This window comes from Buteo buteo, chromosome 4 (genome assembly GCF_964188355.1).
Source record: "Buteo buteo chromosome 4, bButBut1.hap1.1, whole genome shotgun sequence".
Classification (NCBI taxonomy): Eukaryota; Metazoa; Chordata; class Aves; order Accipitriformes; family Accipitridae; genus Buteo; species Buteo buteo.
This window is the reverse complement of record NC_134174.1, coordinates 64,153,034-64,177,912: the sequence shown is the minus strand read 5'-3', so window position 1 is coordinate 64,177,912 and position 24,879 is coordinate 64,153,034. Positions and strand designations below refer to the sequence as shown.

At 38.6% G+C, this 24,879-nt stretch overlaps 1 protein-coding gene across 7 annotated transcripts in view; it reads right to left on the bottom strand.

The window, feature by feature from the left end:
• Window positions 1-16,296: 16,296 nt before the first annotated feature.
• Window positions 16,297-24,879, bottom strand: part of WDR11 (WD repeat domain 11) — a 50,170-nt gene continuing 41,587 nt past the window's right edge. For 5 of the 7 annotated variants that reach the window (XM_075026519.1, XM_075026520.1, XM_075026521.1 and 2 more), the window contains 7 exons: window positions 24,610-24,781; window positions 24,246-24,341; window positions 22,634-22,799; window positions 21,604-21,701; window positions 20,447-20,592; window positions 19,516-19,595; window positions 16,297-18,499 (listed from right to left, as the gene is read on the bottom strand). In XM_075026519.1, coding sequence (XP_074882620.1) covers window positions 18,342-18,499; window positions 19,516-19,595; window positions 20,447-20,592; window positions 21,604-21,701; window positions 22,634-22,799; window positions 24,246-24,341; window positions 24,610-24,781 — 916 coding nt within the window. In that variant the 3' untranslated portion in view covers window positions 16,297-18,341. Of the gene's footprint in view, window positions 18,500-19,515; window positions 19,596-20,446; window positions 20,593-21,603; window positions 21,702-22,633; window positions 22,800-24,237; window positions 24,342-24,609; window positions 24,782-24,879 lie in introns of those variants that run through there. The other 2 variants (XR_012650180.1, XM_075026524.1) reach the window with 2 other exon arrangements.

Here is a 24,879-nt window from a genome sequence, read left to right as displayed (position 1 = left end):
ATCGCTTTCTATCAGTTAGCAGCATGGGAAACATTTTTAGCGTATCCATGTCTGGATTTTTCTGCTTTGGGTAGGTAACTTGCCTGATACTACAAAAGACTGCTTGATGAAAGTCTTTACCGAAGGAATCGCTACCGCTGGGAAGTTCAGAAATGATTTTCAGAAACTGCAATCTGATCGCAATAAAATCTGCGTTCGGCTCTCAGACAGACAGCGGTAAAATGATGCCTCGTGAAAGCGCTTCTAAGCGGGAAGGAGATCAGCAAGCCATTTGGCAAAACTCGCATGCAGCATTTCGGCAGGGGTCTTCGAAAGAAAGAGAGCAACTCCGTTACACAAAGGCACCAGAAACGCTGAATTCCACTGCGCGCATTGTCTTAGAAAACAGCCCTTTGTACTTTGTAAAGAGCAGCAGTGGACAGTGATTAAACTCTGTAACCAGGGGGAGGGAGCAGTGAAAAACCTTGGGGCACGTATACATCCCGCTGTGCCCGCACGATACGCCGGCAAAAAGTGGGTCGGATCCGAGTCGGGTGCTGGGGGACGCTGAAAGCGCAACGCTACGTCCGAAGCCATCAGCCTTGCTCAGGGGGTCGGACCTGGCCGGCATCCAGCAGCTCTCCGGCTTTGACACGCAGGAACGCCCTCGGCTTGACGCCGTGATGAATGGCTAGAAGCTGAAACTCGACTAATTCGATCGGGAAATACAGCACATGGCTTTTTAGCAGAAGCTGTAATTTTAAATGAGACTCTAAATCTGGAGAGGGCATCTCAGAGATGACCTCCTGCCTAACCAGCAACCATGGGGCAGCTGCAGACTCACGTGGCATCTTGGAAGACAAGCTGGCTTTTCTACCCTAAGAATTCATGTATATCAAATATGAACTTCATTTTTATCCTTTCCCACTGTCCAGAGATGTCAGAAATCTGTTTAATTGCGTAGACTGTCAAGACTCCCTGGGAATTATGTGTAATTTCTCTCTCTCTCTTATAGAGAATCCATCTTTGCTCTGAATAATTACTGCCAGAGCTGAATCAGAACCTGCCAAAGTTGTGGAAAAGAATCCAACCCTTTTCTACAAACTTTCAAAGCAAATATGAATTTGCTTTGCTAGACCCTTTTTTTAAAAAAAAAACGTGCACTGTCATTTGATTCTCTTTGAATAACTTAGCATGAATGAATTAATGAAGGATCTCTGGGCAGATCCTCAGCTGGTATACAATTGGCTTCAGAAAAGCTCTGCTCAGTTACATCCTGAAGATGCATCACAGTGAATTTGAAAAGCTCTCTTGGAGATTATTCACCTCATGTGAATGCAACTGTTCCCATCAGCTATCTTATTTTAAGGATTTTAGCTATTGAGTCATAGGACAGACAATAGTACGGGATTGAGCCCAAGCAATTAACTCTTCACTCAGTTTTATTACTGAATTCTGAACTGGACTCCCACAGAGAACCTGTAACACTATTAGTCAAAGAAAACAGAGCAAAATTTTAAATAATTAAAAGTTTGGAAGACAAAATTAAACAGAAGCCCATGATTTGCACATAGACCATTTTTTAAAAAAAACCACAAACCCAAAAGGACATTAATTGGAATCTTTAATCACAACAAAGCACATTCTGAGATAATTACTGCCATAAAATCCTCTGCCACAGAGACACTGACAAGAAAACCATCTTCAAAAGTTCCATACGTAAGCAGCATGGAACTTGAGAAAAAAGTTGGCAAGGATGAAACCCTACAGAGAGGTGAAAAGAAGGAAAGATTTTGGAGGGAATTGAGCCTTTCAGCCTAAGTCATTCCTCTGTGAAAACATGTTATCTAGAAGACTCTGAAACAGGAAAAGGATAGGGAATATTTGCTAGCAGAAAACCAGTTCCTCTTATAAATAAGAAACCAGTGGGTAAAAAACATGAATAGCAACAACTGGATCTTGAAAAAGAGTTGAGTCAACCGTCCACAACACAGGCGATTAAAACTGAAATTACACAATTTCTTACTCATGGCGCATGAAGTGCCATAATCTAAAAAAAAAAAAGGAAGGTTTTCTGCTATTGGGATTCCTCCATTCTTTCCAGCTACAACAGTTTCTGAGATGTGCAACCTTAAAACTGTCACTGTCCTTTGCTCCAGTCATGCTTATTTTGGCACTTACTCAAGGATGATAGCAACTCTTGGAGCAAAGCAATGTTCAGTCCCTGCCATAGCCGTGCTTCATAAACGTTGGGTTTGGTTTGTATTAGTGGGGAAATGACACGTGCTTTTTAATATAAACAAGGTTGGCCGATATCTTAAATCACTTTCTCACTCTCTATGTGCTGGCTAAGAAGCTTTAGACTGAGAAAGAAATAATTGCAAAGATCTCCAAGGCTCTCTTTTCCTCAATAGCAATATTGGTACAAGCCCCCAAAGAGCCGTGTCCGTCGGTACCGTGGGTTGTGCCAACAGCTGTCCCAGGAAAACGCTTCAGTCCATCCTACCAATTACTTACTCCTATATACATTCAGATAAAGATGCCTTTGATGTAAGTTTTTGCTGAAAATTCTGTATGGCGAAGGGATATAGTCATCATGGATGATATTGTTGATATATATTTAAATGTTTTTAACAGTTTCATAGCTAGTCAAACATCTCTACAAACAAATGTAATTGCTGAAATTTCAAAACAAAACAATTTGGGCTTTTTTCCCCTTTTTCTCATCAAGTCTGATCTTATACTTTGGAAGACAGATATATACTTGATATACAGAGAGGTAGCCCTCTAAAAGTTACATTGAGTTACTGTGAAAAACATTCTTTCTCTAATAAGGCCAAAAATACATACAATATAGAAAATGTTAGCAGTTGGTTTTAGTTTTTTTTTTTCACCTTGCTGGCTCTCAGTATTCTGAATATTATGCCAATGCATATGGGCGGGTCCAGAGTTTGGTAGTGATTCCCATGAATTTAATGCAAAGCACCACATAGTTGCACTGCACATTATAACAAAAAATTGCATACATCTTACACGCACAGACCCTTTCAGAAGCCTAGCTAAAGAGACAAGATGTTCAACTGCCAGCACTGCTCTGAATATCCATCCTGATGAGGGCTGGAGAACAAAGACAAAAGTTACTTTAAGCCCTAGAGAAAATTGCTTCAGGTTCCTCTGCCACAGGCTTAGAGACACAGAGGCTGAGCAGGCAAAATCAGGAGGCAAAACCATTCCCTAGCTTTCATTTCTTACTACTGCTGATGCTGGGGAACAGCCCTGATTCCTGATTCCCTATCTGCAGGCAGTCCTGTTTCTGTTATCCACTGCTCCCCAAGATTTCCTCTGTCGGGGCTGTTCTGCAGAGACACAAGTTGCAGTCCCATTCAGTGCGTGCGTATATTAGACAAGCAGTGTTCAAGTGCCCGTGCATCAAGCATTAGGTACAATTTTCAAGCTTGATTTGGTTTTGTGGAAGCCTTAGTAAACTTTTAATCAGGCTGCTTGTCTTCATGAGCCTTTCCAGCAGTCAAGGATGAATCGTGATATTTATACTTACCTGTGAATAAATCTACTGAAAGGCGTCTTTAGAAGTTCTCACCAGCAGAGCGAGAAGCCATGAGAAATATATATTTTAAAAAGAAAGTGAAATGGACTCCTTCAGAACAGGTATTCCTGATTCATACAAGGATAAATGACAAAACCCCAGACAAAGCCAGACCTATAAGCACAGACCAGGGGAACCGACGTCGCCCTGCCAGCAGTGGCCCAACTTTGCTGCTGGGAGAGGGAAATTCATTTCTTGGACCTCTTAAAACAGAAGAGCTAAGCGCAGACTGCATCAGAGAACCCAGAACTGCTTTTGGGAGGGAGTTTCCCCAACATCGCCAGTATTTACATCATCTTTATTTATGTAAGCGATTTATCACTCTCTGGGCTGCAACCGCTGTCGGTCTGAGCTGCCTCCAAACTAGACCTGCAGGTGAAAGACTCAGTAACCCTCATTACTCAGAGCACCTTACTCCCTCCTCATGGCGAACAAGTCCAAAGCGAGCACGGCTTCCAGGAGCCAAGAAAAAGCAGCTCCCGAACCCGTGGGGCGAGGGGAGACCTTTCCTCCATCCCCACGCCGCGGTGGGACCAGCTCCGGCCGACAGCCGCGGAAACCAGCCCTCCCGCCGACGGAGCGATGCTCTTGTTCCCCGGTCCCTCGGGCAGACACCAAACAGGACCGCAGAGTAAATGAAAAGCTGGGAGGAGGCCAATTCGATAAGGACCATGAGCTCCTTGTGTATAATCATTTCCCAGAACCCTAGATTCAGGGCGTGAGCATGAGCAGGTCCGTGCGTTAAAGTAGAATTTGTTGCTTCATCAAATAAATCATCTGTACACAAAGTATTAGCCAATACTTACCTTCATGTTCATCACAAACCTGTCTTCTGTAAAGACGTTGCATAGTATGTGTCTTCAGGGGTTTTGGTGCATTTTCTTCCTGGTTACTTATCCTCTTTTCTGAGAAATGGCGTGAGTGACATGCAAGGTACAAATACACCTTCCTTGGTCCCCGACCCATGTAACTCGTGAGCCTGCAATACAGAAAAGGCAAGGAAACGAAGGGGTTCTGGAGAGGTCAGAGGATGGCACAAACTCCTCGGAGAGGCTGTCAGGATAAAGCTGAGAGTACTTTCGATATCAGATTCATCGCTGCCCTTGTTTTCCTACCGCTTTTGACCGTGTTAGCTGAAGAACTATATCTAGCAAGTGAGATGCTTTGCTTTAGGCAGAAGAGCAAACCTCCCCATACCTGTCATCCACCTAAAGATCCACGGGGATAGGCACGGAGTCAGAGCAAAACCATGTGCTTTGCGGAGCTGAGCCTCAAGAATCAGCACCACTATGGATTCTTGTCACTAGTTGCAAATATTAGATGCTTCTACCAAAACAAATAAACCCGTTTCTCGGTTGGTTTTCTGGCTGAAAATGCAGGGATTGCTTCCTGCTGAACTAAAACTGCTCTGGGCTCAGAATCATCTCACAGGCCTTTAAGCACGGTGGCAAGTCTACGCATTGAAAGAGAAATAGTTCAGTTGGGTTTCCCTTCAAAGGGGATGCCGATAGGAGCGTTCAGCGTGTGATGCAAGAGTTAATAAGCTTTAATAACAATAATAAAACATTATTTCAGCATATCTGTTGTTCAAAACACACCGGTGCCTCCGGTTGGTTGTGCTCCCAGTACTTTTTAGTTTACTTAAATATGCTAAAATCATACTAAAATTCACAGACAACAATTCACTGCTCACCAAAAATACCCATGCCAGCAAGTGCTGAGGTATATTTCTTTTGAAACCATCAGAGAGAACTTTTCCTGTCATAAATTTGCTCTGCTCCTTTCTTCTTCCTACATGTACACACAAAAAATAAGCTACTGTGATCTCTGCTGGTACGCAGGAATGCTGCCAGCAATTTACTGTGGATTATTGGCACAAGCATCCTCTGATTCCCCAGGTAAATGCAGAAACAGTTGTCACCTGAAGATAGGATACACTTGCTATAATTTCTGCAAGCAACAGATCTGCTCTCAGTATTTTCTAGAAAGGAAATCCTCCCTTTATTTTAAATAATGAATAACTAAGAGGCAATCCTTCAACACAGAAATAAACTGAACTAGACTTGACCGCAACCAGCCACCAAGTTTTAAAGCAAACTCTACCCTGCCTGTATTAGATGCAAAGTAATGTTTTAAATCATACTTATTAATGCATTTTCAAGCATTTACTTGCCAAAATAAAAAAAAAATTTCGAGTGACTTGTAGCCTCGTGTTTAATAACAACCCTAGCTCCTATTCCTTGCTGCCTTATAAGAAAACTGAACGCTCTCGATGTCCTTCTTTCCAAAGAGCCTGTAGCTATTTATAAATGACACTGAAATCCATAACTGAGATTGCTCCTGCTTGGCTGGTGCCTTGGAGCTGCCACTCTGTAAGGACTGAATATAAGGAAAGAAAAACCCCAACCCTTTGGTTCACGTTATTTCGCTGTGCAAGTGACTGTCCCCCCAGCTCCTGCATTTGCTGATCTCTGCTGCCCTCTCCTGCAGGAGCTGGAAACTCTCCTTCGAGGATTTTAATTAACTAACACGTTATTAGGGCTGTTAATGGTGACGTTTAAAGCCCGAGGGGGATGGGGCAGGAGTTTTAGGATTAGGGAAAACTGAAGCTGAAAAGTGGTCATGACAGCTTACTGAATGGAGTAAGGGACAAAATAATAATAATAATAATGAATAAAAGGAGAAGGAGGAGAAGGGAAAAGATATATCGAGATATTGATGTATATTTGAAGGCTCTGCTAGGGAGATAGCCACCAAGAGAACAGAAAATTTAAAAGTGGTAAGCTTATCCCTTATCTGTATATAAGGAGGTAAATGGTCTGTTGCTCCCAGGAGAAGCAGAGCAGCTCTTTTTTCTGCTTTGACTTTCTCATGTAGCCACAGCGTCAGGCAACGGCTCCGAACTGAAGCAGCCCAGCCTTCACACTACCTTCAGGTGGTAGAAGAGGAGTTTTGTAGCTTCTCCAGTGTATAGAAGAAAAGTCCATCTTATTCTGCATACTGAATCTGCATACATCTCTATTCTGTCCTGCAGAGTCCAATCTCCTTTATTTCTATCCTCAATCTCAGCATTTCATCCTTCACTGACTTTCACTCTACCTACTGTTTTTTTGTTTGGGCTTCCCCCCCCCCCCCCCATCCTGTCTACCTTTTCTTTTATTATTTAACTCATTCAGCATTTCTTTGAATAAAAGCTGAGGAATACTAAGAACTAGATTGCCTATGAGATCTGCTTGGGACAATAATTTTTAAGACTGATTTCACACTACCTCTTGGCTTTGAAAGCTGAAGTCACGTAAGATCTTATCACAAAGTACTGGAATTTCACAGAAACACAAACATTTTAAAAGTTCATCAAAAATGAAAATGTGGTGGGATGGGAAAGAGAAAAACTGGACTTTGCAAATAATTTTGTGGCCGAGGAATTTGCCTGCAAAGCAGTCAGAAAGGATAAACAGATGATTTCAGTTCAGTTCAAAGAACGTGTCTTGGCTTTTTGATGAGATGGTTGTGGTATAAAATAATAATAAAACCTCCTACACATTGGCTTAGTCCTACTGGGAGAAAAAGCTGCTACCAGAGAACATCACAACCAGGACCAGGCGATCACTGACAAATTACCTTCCTGCTCTCTTTTCATATTAGCAAGGCTGCTTTTTCTTGCAATGCATTAATCTGCCTTTCAGCTTGCTTTTAATCAAAACCAGGCTTAACTTTGCAGAATGGAAAAAGAAAGCAGATGCTGAGGTAAACCACAGAACAGAACTGGAAGAAACAGTCAGAAAGAAGTCTCTTTGGCTTGATAAGTATTTAAGAACTATTTTTCTAGAGGGAAGGGAAAAAGAAAATACTCCATTTTGTTCATTTGGGAAAAATGGCTATGCCTGCCTTCTTTTCCCAAATGTAGGAAGAATGAGCTGGTTTGTACAGTATTGCATGCAGCAACTCCTATTTAGTTGTGTAACATTCAAAAAGCAAAAAAACCTATGTTGATAGTTTGCAAAACAGTCCTCCCGGATTGTGGAAATAAAATTTTTGGGGAGTCAAGAATTAAAAACCAAGCAAACAAGTACTCCAAATTAATCAGTCATTCTGTGTTCAACTAGGGAGGGATTATATGGAAGCAACCAGAAATCATGATACAATACTTCAATTACTGTAGATACTACTTAAAATTTCAGATGCAAGAAATGACTGAAATAAAAAGATGGTAAGGTAAATGAGACTCAGAAAATGGCAACTTCATACCTGTTTTTTTCCTTTGTGTTTTTTTTTTTTTTCCCCCTTTTAATGATTTCCAGCTACTGGAAATGGTTGGTACATACAATGAGCATCTGATGTACGCTACCTCCAACGCAAGTGATTGTGTTGGTGTCTTCAGATATAGATGTTGCAAATCAGATTTTGTAATTCAAAATAAAAAACAACCCCCTCACGTATTTCTCTCTCCCCAGAGGTTTCAATCGAGAGCGCGGTTTCATGTCTGCACAGGCAACCTGAAGCCAACCTACCCTAACCCCAAACCCTCACATCTGCATTCACCTCTGTGCCTTTGTAAGCATACGGTGAACCAGACCAGGGAACTCACCCAGCAAAATGTTCATCTAAAAAAGCCACAAAGACCTTAAAACAAACCAACCCCATTACTTTCCAGCCAGTTCAGCCTCCAGACCTCTCTCGCGACTCTGCCACACAAGCACCAGCGCGACGTGAGCGAGAACGTGAGGAGAGGAGCGTGGGCACGAGAGAAGTGAACACGGGCACGAGAGCACATCATTTTCTGATCCAGCTGAGCAGGGATGGACTTAGCTCTGGGCTTGTGCGACTACGTAGCTCGTAGCCAAGAGGATGGACAGTGCATGCTCCTTCACTCCCGAAAAAGACATTAGATATAGCCAAAGTACTGTAAAGATATGCCAGATTATTCAAAGAATTAAGAACAGAACAGAAAAGGCATTTGGGGGAATTCTCCTATCATCCACGGGAAAAAACCTAATTAATGCTCTTCATATTCAAGACAACTGGCTTATCTCAAATTGTTCAGGAGAAACTGCAGAGTAATGATGGGGTGTTCTTGGCTCAGCAGAGATGCGGATGCTCAGGGAAACTTTTCTTCAGCACGTGGCTTTGGCTTTAGGTTGAAACCCTTCCAACCAGCGCAGTTCTGCCAAGTCTCCTCTCTCCAGCCAAAAAGCATGTGCTAACAGCACAGCTCAGCCCTCTTTGGCCCCAAACTAGGGAGCAGAGCAACAGATACGCAGCAAGAGAAGTGTCAAAAGCCACTGACCTCTTTAATTAGAAAAACCCTGCCTTGTCATTCTGAGAGGTCAAGAAAAGACTTTCTGATTTTGTTTTCAGTCGGCAAAGGCCAAAAATAATTCAGAAGTTCTAAGGGTGCTTCTGATTATGAGGAAAGATCAAATTATTCTTAAAATATGAACTTACGTTCACGTGACTCTTGACATGCATAATTCTCTGGTTTCAAAAGATACGTCCTCTGGCAGGACAAGGAGTGGAAGTCCTGTGCAAAAGGGAGTATAAAGCTGCTGTATTCATAGCTGTGTACCAGTGCCCAGGATGCCCTTATCACCCAGAAATTAATTTGAAACAGCTTCTTTGCAAGTATTTTCTCAGGCAAATGGAATTCTGTTAAAGTGGACAAATAACTTACTATTTAATAAAGCATATTTTCCACCCCTCAAGATCCCCAATCGTTCTCCAAACATTAGGTGGGTTGCTTTAATACGTGTCCTCTTGTTCCCAGGGCCATTTTCTTCTGTGACAGAAAGGTGGCTGGTTACCAAACCATCAAGTAGTACACAAGGAAGAAATTCATCTAGGAGCCAGAGAAGAAAATCGATCAAGAAGATTGCATAAAATCTGTTTTGACAAAAAAAAAAAAAAAAAAAAAGATGAAAAGAGTTTCTTTTAGCCCAGATTATGAGTTTTCAATAAAACTTGCAAATCTACAGTGCAATGGACGGTGTGGAACTTGACTGATGGAGTAAGTCAACGTACTTTAAGTAAGTCTTGTATTTTATGGCTGCAGGTGATGAGTCCTGAACCACCCTCTCTTGTATGTACAAAATTAAATACTGTGATAATGGCAGAGCAGCTTCCTCAGCAGAAACAGAGCAAGCTGAGGTGGGGAGAAAGACAAAGATGCCAGTGGTGCTCCAGGTTTGCATCTCCTCCTCCTCTTCCTCTTCATTTCCCCAGCATAGACTGGAGCTTTTATTGTCATAGCACCATGCCATAGCTCCAACTTGGCTTAGGAGGTGGTTGCTTTGTTATATTTACTGCTGCCATTTTTGTGCTGGTGTATCATGGCTTAGTAGTAGCAAAGAAAGCAAAAATGGGAGGGTAGCACAGAGGTAGAACTAGGACAGAATAGCCTATTTCCAGGGTCATTTTGCTGCCATTCATCTGCCCATAACTTCATACTTTGCTCTTCATCTGAAAAACAACTTCTTTGTAAAAACAGGGGGAAAAGAAAAAAAGAAAAAAAAAAAAAAAGAAAAACCCCACCTTTCTCCCAAACATAAGAAAATGATATAAAAACCCACAAAAATCAAAACAAGTGTTCAGAGGTGGAGTCCTGAGAACTGAGGTTGGAAGATAAGACCAACTTTTTGACACAGTGAATAAGGAGTACAAGAGCAGAGTGATGTGATCAAAGCTGTGGTCTTGGAACGTGACAGCTGCAGCAGCAATCTTGCTGGTTTTCCAAAATACAAGATAATGCTAGGGCTGAAGCAAGAGAAAAGAATTACACAGTAAATCCAGACAAGAGACACAGAGCCTGAGGAAGATGCATTATATGGAAACCATCACCAAAACTTTCTGACACAGCTCAGATATAAAGACTAGATACTAGTTCTGCAAGTAACATAAAACACCAGACTAATTTACTGCTTATATAAAACATTACTAGAGGCAGGAAGCAAAAAGGTAGAGAGAAATGTACCTAAATAAGTGGCAGATGGAGAAAATTCGAGAAAGAGAACACGGATACTTGACAATCACTGTTCTCTGGCACATTAAAAAAACAAAACCTGTCTCAGTAGCAGAATAGCCTGAGCATTTGGAAATGTGCTGAAGAGAGTTAATATTTTATTTGTATTTAAGTATTATGCCTCCAAACCTGCATGTACTGCACTTTGCAGTGAAAAATCTGTTTGAAAACTTGTTCTGACTCCCAGATAACACAGGGACCACGTTTCACAGATTCTCCAAGAGAACCAATCTACCTGCCAGAGAGACATCTCACACCTTCCGTACAGACCACAATTTGAGATGCCACACCAGAATGAAGAACAGAACCTGCAAGTCTTAAGAGCCCAGCGTACTGGAACAACCTTGAAGACAGGAACTGAAAAACATACTCAGAAAAGACAGGTACGCAGAAATGCAGTAACCTTTGCCTTTATATCAGTGAGCCTCTAGATCCTGCAATCATCAGTGGTGGCAGAGCATCGCTGTGAAACAGCTAGCAGTTTAGAGGGGATTATGAATATTGGGTATTATACTACCAAGGAACTGTGATCTGTGAAGACAATCGCTGTGCACATTTTTCTGAGTCAAGATCTGTGACTGCTTGTTACAGGCTACTGTAAAATTTCATTCACAAACAATGGTGGAAGAAATATTTTCAAAGGGTCAAAAATAAACTATTATTCATGAGCCTATGATTGGATTAAAAAAAACGGGCCTCACCGCAATGAAAGATTGACTCACTAGGGTCATAACTATGAAACAAGTGTGTGAAAAAAATGACCACTCACCAAAAAAAAGCACAAAGGCAACCTTCTTTTTGCAACTGACATTTGTCGCCTATAGCTTTTTATTAGTTACAGCACGTGAAATAGGAGCCAGGCAAGTCTAATACAACTCTATTATCTCCTGCTACACTAGGGTGAAAAGTAATGACAAAACACAGCTTTTTTTTTTTTTTTTTTTTTTTTTTTAAAGCACCTGTTGGCATCTAGTTTGAACAATATATAATACTCCCACTCAATAACCCTCTGGAAAGCACTCGCTGGAGTTTGTCAGTGGGAACTGCACTGAACTACAGGCAGTATTTGCTAAATGAAATAGTGGTGACAATGACATGGGAAAAAAAAGTATTTTCAACTTACGGATCTGGTTCCCTGAGAGAAAACCATTCGGTTGGGCCAATAGTGTCACTCTGAAGAAGCATTTAAATGTCCTTGCCTTTACCACCGGCTGAGTTTGGGGTCTAACAGCCCACCCTCGCTTTACCTGTAGCATCTGCTGCCCCGCTCAGGAGCCCTTCCATAACGCGGGTGATTACGATCCCAAAATAGGAAGGTGGAAGGGGAAACTTCCCCTGCAAAAGGGGACCAACAATTTCACTGAATATCATGGAAATAAACCTAGTATCACGTAATTGCTTACGGAAGATTTTCAAGCCTGAAATCAAATTTAAACTGCCCTTCCTCCAGCAGGCATAGGGGGGCACCACTTACCCTCTGTAATTGCATTTTGAATATGCAATATGCAATTTGAAATTGCAATATGCAAGATTATGAATACTTCTCTGAGTATTCACATTTTTCCTTTCCTTCCACAATTGTTATGTCCAAGCTAGAAAGCCATTTAAATGTTAAAACAAACAAACAAGTTAACAGCAAGTCAAACACAAAGAAATTCTAGAATTTTTTTAAAAAAATTAAAAAATCTAGGTGCTCTAATTCAGATATATTTGCATATTTTCTATTATTATTCTGCCAGAGCATATGGAATCAGAGATGAGGTACCAGCTGTAATCCCTCCTATGGTCTACCTATGACCTACACCAAGGTGTTAATGTTACCCTTTTCAGCCGTTCACAGTTTAGTTGTCCGGTCATTCCGTACCCAACGCATTACAACTTGATTTGTTCGGATGGACTGAGAAGACAGCAAAATAAGAGAGAGCTCTGAAAAGGTCAGTGTTCTCTATGACAGGAGGTTGGGAGCCTTCTGGTAGTTGATTCTTTAGAACAGACCGCATCCCTGCAACTTCAGTCTCTCTTCGTTGTCTGTTACTGTTAAAATTTGCAGGAAGTAAATTAGTGTCTTCCATTTAAGTTGTCAGCATGGACTTTCATAGGATCTCTTAATTCACTACACGTAATAAATACTTGTCAGAAGTCTGGCAATTTTAAAAAGGCAGACCTTGTCTTTTGATCAAAGAAGAAAAATACAATAGGGAAGGACAGTACTTTGCACGTGGACAGCAAAGTTTAATTGTATGTACTGCCAGCATCTGCCCATCCTTTAGGGAAGCCAGGTTTTGGATCCACAAAGAAAGTTTGTACACAGGTTCCACACAAAATAACTTCAGTGTGTCCAAATCTACCGGTCTGCTTCAAAAAAAAAATTCAATTTCAGATTTTATCAAGGTCCTCCTTCTCCCTTTGAATCAACAGGTGTGGACAAAATACATTTTGCCTGTGGGGTAACTTACAATTTCTATGAGATTCCACCTACACAAAGCAACATACGACATACCAGCAACTCGTGCAAGTAGGTAGGAAGTTGGAAAAGAATCTGAATTATCTTGGGAAATGAAGATACAACCGACTTTGCTATTGAATTTTTTAGCACTGGAGCCTTTGAAGAGGCAAGAACACAGTTCTGCTGAATCTCTTTATGAATAACCCTGTACTAAAGCTGACACCTTTAAGCAAAATGTTTATGCCTTGAGTATCTGCAAATACATCATCAGCATCCATCCCGATTTTGTTTTGCCATTCTCCCATTCCTACATTTTAATAGAAGCCTTTTAAACACTCTGCATGACACTAAGAAAAAGGACTTTCAAAGACTTCTCCTCTCTAGTTCAATTTAAGAATTGGCAAGTTCTGCTCCCTTCCCAATTTCTGTTAGTTTTTCTCATTCTTCTTGGAAATTTATGCTGAGCTTTGCTCTTTCCGCACCTGCCTTACTGAACAAGGAGGCAGAGATTGTTCTTCCCACAGGATTGTCTCTGTGCAGTAAATTGCTGATATTCTCTCACTTACAAATACAGCTCAACCTGTGAAAAATTGTGCAGAATAAGGCCTTTGCACAGCCAATTCGAGCCTATTCGATTTTCCATTCTCTGATTTTTCTGACTTAATACAGAAATTTTAGGTGCCAGGTTTCACTAGTCCTCATACAGTGGAATCATGAAACAGTAAGACATGCCATGTTAAGCAAACTAAATTACATGCCAGCACTTCCTAATCTTAGCTCTTTCCTTCTTAATTCTGCTTAACATTGCTGCCTTCCAGCAGAACCAGGTGAGACACTTAGAAACTATCAGAGCTGTGGCTTGTATCTGCAGTGTTTAAGTAGAAACTGAACAACTTACTATCAAGAAGTCCCAATTCAAAAATACTAATGGGTCAGCATCAGCCTCATTAAAGAATTTTATGCCACTACTTAGATCTATGGATACAAAATTTTTACCCTCAACTCATTAATGAAGTCTCAACCATCAAAGTTGTGCTGAATTCTGCTGAGAAAGTAATAAATAAAATAATTAGTAAAAAAAAAAAAAGCCCTTACCCTTTTCCAAGCTGTTGTATTCTATTGCTCGCCATCAATTAAATATTTAATTGAGCTTTTAGAATACAATTTTGGGCAGCTAGTGAACACCCAAATGAAACCCATTTCTCATTAAAGAATCTGTGATCGTCCTTGTTTTCTGTCTCTAGGGTCAACTGCTGCAAAACATCTCCCCTTAGATTATTTACTCGGACACTGAACACATCAACATTCTGGACCAGGTTTCCTTGATGTATAATATATGCCTCTATCTGGCTGCAAATTGGCAGACTGTTTGCATTTTAATGAAAGTAAATTATAAATAATTTGCAATACAGTACTAATGATTTTAACACTGCAATAAAATAATTCATTTTGCCATTTTCCATAGATTATTCCCCCTGAATCAAATATATGTGTGAGAGTGTGTGTGTGTGTATATATATATACACACACATATACACAAACACAATGTATAACTAAATTTTTGGAGAAGTACTTCAGAAGCTGATCCAAGTTAGGCAATTTTAGACACTGTTAATCAATATGATTAATTTACAGAGACTGGTTTTATTGTGAGGCACACCATGCTCCAATTAAAACTCTAATTAGGGCTTGCCTATACTGAAACTATGCTGCTAGACTATTTTCTGGATTTTTTATTTACAGCTAGAACAAGTAAATCCATTACCATAAAACTGAAATAATTTGGACTTCAAGAATCACATCAGGAACTGAAAAAACAACCCTGTTTCTAAAATGAAGTACTATCACAAGAGTCCCATGATAATATTTACCATAAATTTCTCTCAGGTTGGAAAACCACTAGTTGAATGTGAGCACACAGATCTAGAAAGAAAATGTCTGCAGGACTGAATGAGCTTCACACAGATGTACAAATTTCAGAATGTTTCACTGTAACGAAGACAACTTATGCATCCTTGTAGACTCAAATAATTTGCATGTGTTTGTGTTGGTCATACAAGACCAAAATGACTCGTGTAATATTATGACAGGGTAATCATCCTTGCGATGCTGTAAGATGTTCTCCATCTAGACAACCCAAATGTCAAAAAAACCTCCTTATTTATGGACAAAGGCCCTGGCCTTCTGCAAATGAAGCTTAAAATAGCTACCAAATAATCTGCTCTGATAATCAAACATCATGCTTAATTAATGTAAGACCCATGTTGAAAGACAAATGAATAAAGAATCTTTAATACATTGGCTTGCAAACTCAATTCCTTTACAGTTTCTTCATTGCCAGGAATGGTCAAACACAGGTTCCAGAATTATGGCTGCGTTACAGACTTCACTGCTGACAAAAGCTTCAAAATGCAAAACCTGGAAAATACAGACTATAAACTTCAGCTGCTACTGGGACTATTCAGTGGTTTGAGGAAGGAATTCTCAAAGGGCTCTAAAGGAGTTAAAATCATATTTATTGGAAACTTTTAAAAATTCACTCCATTCACTTTCTTTATATGTTCCAAACTCTCGGGCTTGTCCTTCAAACATACAAGTGAGAAGCTTCACACATTTCATACTGTACAAGCCAATTATACATCAGACAGTTATCTGTATTTTTTTAAACAACTTCTAAGCCAAAGTGACAAAAGAATCCTAAGAGGCAAGAGGAAAGTTATGTGAACTAGGAAGGAGAAAAACAAGACTGCACTGACGTGGATCCCAGCATTGCTGAATGCATTTCCAATTTTTGAGAAGTTGATTACATACATTGATGTAAGCGTACCTGCCTCCTAGACAAAACCAAGATGTGCAATCTCGCTGGCATCAGCTGAGAAGCAAGGAAAAGTCTTGTATTACTGTCTGCAGGGCAGGGTAGCATGAAGACAGAAAGGAAGCTTTTTTCTTTCATCACTTATTTCTGTGCTTTTAAAAAAATCAGAAAGCACAGACAATGTCCTGCTCTAATTTAACCTGCACAAATTTTATGTTTGCTAGTAAAGCTTGAGACTTAATACTATTCAAACCCAACGTTTCATTAGTACTAATACAGAAAAGGTGACTAATATGTACAAAGGACAATCACTTCCTCTACTAATACCAGCCCTGAGCATTGTGCTGGCCCAGAAGGCAAAATGACAACAATTACACAATCAGCATTCAATCCCAGTGCAACAGATGATGTTTTTGTATTAAATAAGGACACAGAGATTTTGAAACTTTGTTTTTATTATTGTAGTGTGACAGCATTATTATCTAAATAAACTTTTCAATCACTTTTACACTCTATTTTCATCATAAAGGTTTCACTTGGGAATGCCACACAGTATTCTGCAACTTTCACACTTAAAGTTTATAGAAACATCCAGTATTAAAAGGCCTTTGCAATGTGTTTCTTTTAAAAACATTAGATTTATAAATCCAAGTGTACATTAAAGCAGATTTTTTTTCCAGAGACCCATTGACAAACAATTCTAACAACAAGTTTGCATGTGCTTACATTAACTCCGTAGTAACCTTGCCCATGAGTACTGCTACCAAACACAAGAGTAGGAATCGAGGAGTGTTGTAGTAGTCAACGTGACCCAGAATTTAGGCCATTGTTAATGACAAGTTAATTTTGCTCAACTCTGCTGCTCACCAGTTAATACTTAAGGCAAATTTCATTGTATGCTTGTATTCCCAAGCTAAAGTAACTATATAAGCACTGTTCATAATACACTGAACAGAAAGTATTTTGTGTTGTATGTAAGATGTGGCAAGAAGAATTAAGATACATTGCAGTTAAAACACTTTTTCTGTTTAGGACGATGAAACTCACATTTTCAATTTGTATAAAAAACATCATTATTGAAAAGCCTAACCTTTCAAATTTTATCAGAAATGCTATTTTAGATTTGAACTAAGTTTTATGGAGTTAGAGATGTCCCAAAGCTGGTGCTCCTCTAGGAAGGAGTGCAGAATACGTATCCACAAATACTCGAACATAAGGAGAATGTAGACAAGCCATGAATTAGATTCAAATGAGAGACCTTTTACATGATATGATTGTTTTCACTACTGCATACTAAACTTCAGTAGCTCCAACAACTTTGTAAAAAGAATATTTTTATTTTTTTTTTAGCCAAGACTGATCTTCACATGCCACAGTCATCAATTTGCAACGGCAATTTAACATCAGCATCCACTCCTTGGCTGTAAAATTGCTCAGTCAGTAATGAATAGAAAAGATATATCTGACATAAGAAACAATAATGAAAACAAGTACTTACGTACTGAAATACTGGCACAAAAATGAGAAAAGATGTGACTGGTGGCATCCTTAAGTATCTAGACCATAAGATGTGTTAGCATAGAAAGTATCTAATTAAAAAGCCAGCATTTTGGCTTTGCACAATAGTTGGGTTTTTTTTTACCTATTGTTAATCACACATTCAAATAACAAACAAAACAATAACTGTGGAGATAGCGTTAGCAGTCTCCTGAATATTCTTGCAGGAGCCTACCTTGCTGATTTTGAGGTAGGATCTTCTCTCATCCTTTGATCCCATGAACCAGTCAACACAAGGCAGAATTTAGTCCCTAAGGTGTGCAGGGAGTGCACGCTTAAGAATAACATGGAATATAACAATACCTTAATTGAAAAAAAGGATGTTTCATGGATTTTTTGGAATGTTAGGAGACTTTCGTAAGTAAACCTGTTAAATATTCCATTCCAGACAGTTATGAAAATGACAATCCAGTGAACTGATTTAAAATAACACTAATTTTAAACAGAGAAATTGGATTGAGAAAACACAGTGTTCCAGGAAAGAACTGTGTGTTTTGTGATCTCTATTTATTCTTTAAATATATTTATATTTTTATAGTACAGATTGAAACATTTATACATATAAATACAACAGTAGTGAAGAACTATAAAGATTTCATTTTTAAAAGTAAATGGAGTAGACTTTTACACAGGTATAGAACTCTTTCAGCACATTTTTAAATTTGGTTTCTTCTATAGTTGAAAAAGTTGGAAATATTCTTGTGTAATATTGTCATAGGCTTCTTTCCCCTCTCGTGAAAGTGAAGACAATTTTAACAAAAATAAACATAAACCAGTTCTTAATCTTGCCTCCACACACATTTAACAATATTTGCTCAAATCACACATACCAGCTATTACAGCGATTCAAAAGAAAAATGTTATTTTCACACAGTGGAATCTCAGTCTGATAGACAACCCAAATCTCCTCATAATCATAAAATTCTTACTCTTGTGTCACTTCCTCTTTAGGCTGTTTGAGCTCAGTCAGTAACTCTTTACCAGTTTCTCCTGCTTTTGAGGCAAAAAGAATAGCTCCCTGTTTAAAGCCCAGGAGCTTCAAGCTTCTGGCATAATCTGCGTATACAGCATGGATCAACTTATGTAAAGGAAGCATTAAGGAAAACACAAATTAAGAGCAAAATGAAAAAACTTGGAATTTTTTTTTTCTTCTCACTCCTTAGCTCTCCCAAGCTGAAAATGCTGAACATTGCTGCCAATTGTGCTAATTCAATATTTTCCAGCACAAATAAAGACAAAAAAGGTGCTTTAAATTCTACTTTTGAATGCATATTAGCATTTATCAGGTAATATGCAGAGTGCTATAAACTAGAACAGATAAATTTCAGACATGCATAAGTACCTACCATAATACTATGTCATAACTTACAAAAGAACTTAAGAAATTGTAAGGTCATACTACAAGATTTGGTCACTAATTATATCTGGAGTTACCTACATGACTTATTAGTGGCTTCATCACGTTGACATCAGTGATGACTCCATAAAACACAATCAGGCATTATTTACATATGCATTTGTATTATATGCAATAAATAATAAATTAGAGTAACTGTTCAGAGTTTCCAGAACATGAGGTTAAATGTGCAGACTGTATTAAGCAATCAGCTGATCTGATCTCGACCTTTCATTTTCTTTGTTTTCACTGTCTCAGAACTGACTCCTTCATAAAAGACTTCAATCACTAAAACAGTATGTTGGTGTATAGAGGGGTTCAATGAAGGGATTTTTTTCCTGAGATACAGTGTTTAAAAGATAACTGAACCACTGATTTCACTATACAGGCTGCAGTAATAACTTCCAAGTTCTGCAAAGAACATTTTATCATCCATTCTTTTCTCTGCTATGATTATTTTTTTCACTTTTACTTTGTATTCCAGTGCCACAGGCCTCAGAGCACCAGGAGGAGGTAGTGTTATGGATTTATGCAAATGACTCCTTTTCACTTGTTTCCTCACACTACCTTCAACCTACACAACCTGAAAAATAAAAATAGGAACTTCTATTCCCATGCAGGCTAGTTCATCTAACATTGGCTCACGCATACTCACTGTGTATGAGTACACAGATGCAAAAACAGGATTTCAGAAAAAGGATATTTGTATCGTCATTAACTTCAAATGCCCCATACTTCAGACAAGCTTCGACAAATAAAGCCGCTCTATCAAAGTACCTCATACTGTTAAATGGAAAAAAAAAAAAAAAAAAGAGAATAATTTGTTAGGACACAAAAAAGAAAGGTATTCCAGGACATCGCATCAAAACACTTGCACACAGGCTTTCTAAAACTTTGCACCTAGGTCTGGAGTGGCAAATCTCTTCTGCACTGAGGGCTGAACAAGGCTTCCGATCATCACCAAGGTCAAACAGCATCACCATTTAGCTGTCACTACGGCATGTACCCACACTCCCACAACACACACTGCTCTCCGTTTCCAGTGTTGCTCTACCTCACTCTCTGCACCTTCACGCTTCCCAGTCCTTGAGCGTTCACTACATCACAACAGTGCTGGGTGCTTTCGTCACGGCAGTGAATGCTGCTACCCTGGTCCCAGGCAGTACGTAGCGACAGGTCATACTGTTCCCACGTCCTGCCTCGTGCTCCCCTCGCACCGGTCAGTCTGGCGCTGCCCTCTCCCCAAGCTTCTTGCACCCCCTCTTCCTCCTTACACGCAAGTAACTAACATTCGATGCAAAATTTTTGAAAGATCAAAGCCCAACTTACTCAGAAATAATCATAGCTACTATAACTTGTTCCTGCTTGGTCAATGGGTGCTAGCAATCTTAAAGTCTGCAGTAAATTAAATGCCAGTATATTTACTGAAACAGCAACAAAAAGATCAGTTCAAGCAGACAGAAATGATGTGCTACTGAGGCTAAAGTTAATTAAAGAAAAACACGCTAAAATAGAAACAAATGTCAGAAATCAAACTGCAGACCCCCTCCCTCTCCCTTGACTTCTGAATCACAAATGCTTAAATAACAAATCTTGGACAAGACAAAATACAGATTGTGGTGTTTCATCTTTACCTATGCAACATCTCCGCAACTTTTGTAAAGCATCCAAGTGACAAGAGGACAAGAATGGCTTTGGACTTCTGGTTGACTTGTGGAGAGCAAAGGTGGTCTACCCAACGCTTTAACACATCAGCACACTCCTCTGAGTTCAAACGAACCTTTAAGAGATGGGAAAGCCAGTTATGAATTCTCAGCTGCTAACTAAAGAGAGCATTCTGCTCCTGTTTCATTTTTTTTCAGTGAAACACTTTGGGCAGAAGTAAAAGCATCTGAATTTACAAGTTTTTATAAAAAAAATACACTTATCCCTTGGATTCATACAATATAAAGGAAAATTAGAAATATACAGGTATAAAAATACTCCACTCAGTATGGAGTGGAGTACGGACTCATATGGCCACTTCATATTTACATGATTAACGTTATTTTTACCACAAGGCTTTTCTAAAACGTCAAGTATCAAGTTAGAAATCTTTATCCTTTACTGAAGAGTTAAGGACAAAACAACTTTATTTTTCTTAAGAGTGGGATTCACTCATTTAGAAAATCTGAATATTAATTCTTCCATACTTTCTGCAGGAAACGTAACAGAAATTTTACTTAGAGACACTGAAAGATCATCCTTACTGCTTCCTGTCCACTATAATTTGGAGAATTAATGCTGCGTCTAAGTACTTTTACTGTAAAGACATGTGCATACCAAAACAGAAGTTGATGCAAATTTACGTGGTTGGTGCTAACTTTAAAATCAGTACACATGCTACATGGAGCTCAGCACAAAGTCACTGCCTAATTACTTATCCACTTCCAGGAGTCGCTTTTTGTAGTTGTTTACGAATTCTGTACTGCTGCAGCTATATGCAACTTCACAAATCACTGCTCAAAAATTAGCAAACTGAGTATTCCAACAATTTTTAAGCTCAAATCCTGTCATTTGGATGACAAGGGCAGACCCCCGTAGTCAAAAGGCTGAAGAAGAATCTGTCAACACTAATTGAATGGACTGGCTTGTTATAGCTGAACAGATGATAAGAACTGGTGATGATATTTCAAATTGATGTTTCAGTTTTTTAACTTTGGAGAACTTTAGCACCCATATAAGCCTTCATACCTACATATAATAAGTAGGTCATTTATGTTAGCAAACTGAAAATCGAGAAATTACATACCTTTGCAAGCCATGCTGCACGATTCCATTCACCATAAGTTTGCAAGTAGCGACAAGCATCAGCAGCCTTATCGATCAGACACAGTAACTGTACACCTTCTGGAAAATAACAAGCACACTATATAATAAGTTAAGGGAAAAAAGAGTTGCTATATAAGTGTGAGCAGATCATTCATCCCCAGGAAAAGGACCCTTCTTATATCCTTCTTGGCATAGGAAGATGTTGAAAAACCCTAATTTCTACCACTTGGCTCTCCATATAGCCTGGTTGTCAGTTATCATATCTTTTTCCTGTGCTACAGCTTAGGACATCACAAAGCTGTCATTTATCTTTGTCCTAAATACAAATGACAAGGAGTTCACTGGACTTCTCATCATAAAGAGATAATGATCTTTGTAAGTCAAATAAACATATTTCATAAATCATCTTTTATTTTAATTTAATGTTGCCCATAGTGTAATTATTAAGAGTGAAGTGTTAATTGTCCACAGAGTAGAAAGTATTTTTCCAGGCAAGTACAGACATTTGTATTTTCTCTGCATGTCTTTGAATATTTCAGTCAATCATCATGTTGTGAACATCTCTTGCATTAAGCAAAACTAACCTGCATATGGAAGCAAAGTTTACCTGTACATGTAAGTAAACACACTTTTTGAAGCACGTTCTGAACTGGAAAGGAAACTAAGTCCGTATTTCAATTTCAGCAATAAGAAAGTATTTTTTAATTAATTCTTTAATTAGGAAGTGGAAAATAAGTAGCTTTATGTGCTCAACCTCTTTTAGTGCTAACAGTTGCTAAGAGAAGTATTCCAGAAATACATTTTTCCAATGAAAATTATTCAATACAGGTTGAACTTTATAACTTGAGTTACTGCTCATTTTTGTGGTAAGTACTCTAGGATAGTGCATACTATAACATATGCAACATATAAGATGTTACAACTTTCTGCTCTCCCACCTCCATCAGCAGCCTTAATAAGATCAGAATTACTCGTTTATAAGCAAACATAAAATTAAAGTCACATTTTACCTGCAAGCTTTCCATTGGCTATCATGTTGGTTGCTACCAGTTTAATGGTACTTTGAGAGGGACCTGATGAGGTGACAGTTGTGACCAAGCAAGCTTTGAGTGAATCACAGTAATAATGTGCATTCTCTGAACTTGTTTCTAACAGTAGTTGTACTGCTCTGTCAGTCTGGCAAGAGAAAATAATACAACTTTGACCACAACATATTCACTTTTAAACAAGTCTTTCTATTTTTACCCTTTTAAAGACATGGAACAAATAACAATAATTCTAAATATTAACTAAATATTATTATTCAAAATACATTCTCTAGATTCTTCTTCTTCTTCTTCTAAATATTATATTGTTATTCCAAATATGTTAATAATTCTAAAACAGACTACAAAAATATCTACCAGCATAGTAATAATGAAGATCCTATTTCAATAAAGCATCCTGAGTAAGGATAGCATTTAAACACCCATCATGAATATAATATTTAATCACAGGCTAACATCTCTGGAAGACACCAAAGAAAAAATTAATTCAGAATATTTATTTCCTTTTTTACATAATATTTTGCAGAGTTACAAAAGGAAGAGAAGCATTTAAAATAAGCAGAGAAGAAATAAAATTGTAAAGATGCAGAAACTGGCCAGGATCTCAAGGACTGATTCAATACTTGATATTTTAAAACAAAGGTAGAATTCATGCATTTAAAATGTTTAGCTACAGCTGAGCACCTAACCAGTGGGGCTCATTACACTGGCTGCAGACACCTGTCTCCAAATCAAATGAATCACTGCAGGCATGTCATCTCTGCCTCTTATTAAAATGAGGTGCCTGACTTTTAGAGAGGTCAATTTGGTGAGGTCAGTCAACTGATGGCTTAGATAATTACAGAAATAATGAAAAAACACATTAAATACAGATTAAAATACAGTGATTCAATAAACTGGCATTTTTTAACTTCTGTAAACTGGCATTTTAAACAGACTATCTACAGACTAAATATTTCTAGCATCTTTTACTGGTAACATTTGTTGACTTGCTCAAATGTACAGTGGCATAGAAATCATTTACGTTCGAGCTAGTAACACCGAAGCTATTTATGGAAATAGATGCAGCACAACTGCATTAGTAGGGAACAGCTCATGATATATACTGTACAAATGCAACAATATTCTTATCAGGGTCTCAGTGAGCAGCTCTGTGTGTGTCTGTGTCTCACTGCTCAGTACAGGTCTGCCAGAAGCTTAGGTACATCCTCAGTTACCTAAAATGAGAGTACTGAGTGCAGACTGAGTCATCCCAAAGATGTTAAGTTTTAGTTATTTCTGGGAAACTCAAAATGTAATTTTTGCTTTTCTAGTCACAAGATGGAAAGAAAGATTTTTACAGGGTTCCCATGAAAATGAAATAGTCTTACGGAGGTAACACCAAACATTACCATATACCATTTCATTACACAGAGTCTGCAGTGTAATAACATATTAAGACAGCACAAGGTCTATGCACAAGGTGAATAAAAGTATGAAACACCACATACGAGTTAGACAAAACTTTACTTGAATAGCATAAGTACATAAAATGGACAGGGAAGAAGAATAAAAAATTCAAATATTACCCACAAACCTGGCCCAAAAGAAGAAGTTGATCAGCACATTTCCTGGTATGATCATACGTTGATCTCTTCACTTCCTGGAGATTTACCCTTTCAAGTTGGAATTTCTGCACAAAGAAGGAAAGACATTTTAAATGTAAGACTACCATAAGAAATAAAAACAAGCATTTAAAAGATATGGAAGTACTTTGAGAGTTTTTGGAACACCCCCTATTTTTAAATAATAGGGAGCGATTTAATCCAGAGTGGTATGTTACTAATAAAAGTGAAATATGTATAGTGAAAAGCTGTAAGATAATACGAAGGTTACAATGCTGAGTGTTTATTGTGCTGATGACATTCTTATTAAATATATTTTTGGACTCCTTGAAATACCTGGAAGTAGTAATTTTCACACAGTATGTCATAGCATATATCCAAGGGATTAACCAACTGTTCTTGAAGGATAGCTGCGTCTGTTGGTTTTGCAGGCTTTTCCTGGGATAAGCTGTGCAAATAGTGGGCAGCAATAGTCCAGAAATGCAGCTCAGATTCATCTCCATACAGTCTGAGAAGATACAAATCAGGATGTGAAATATGTTCGTATTTTTTCAAATGCCACATAGAAATATTACACATTTAAAATCTCTTTTTATGAAGACCATG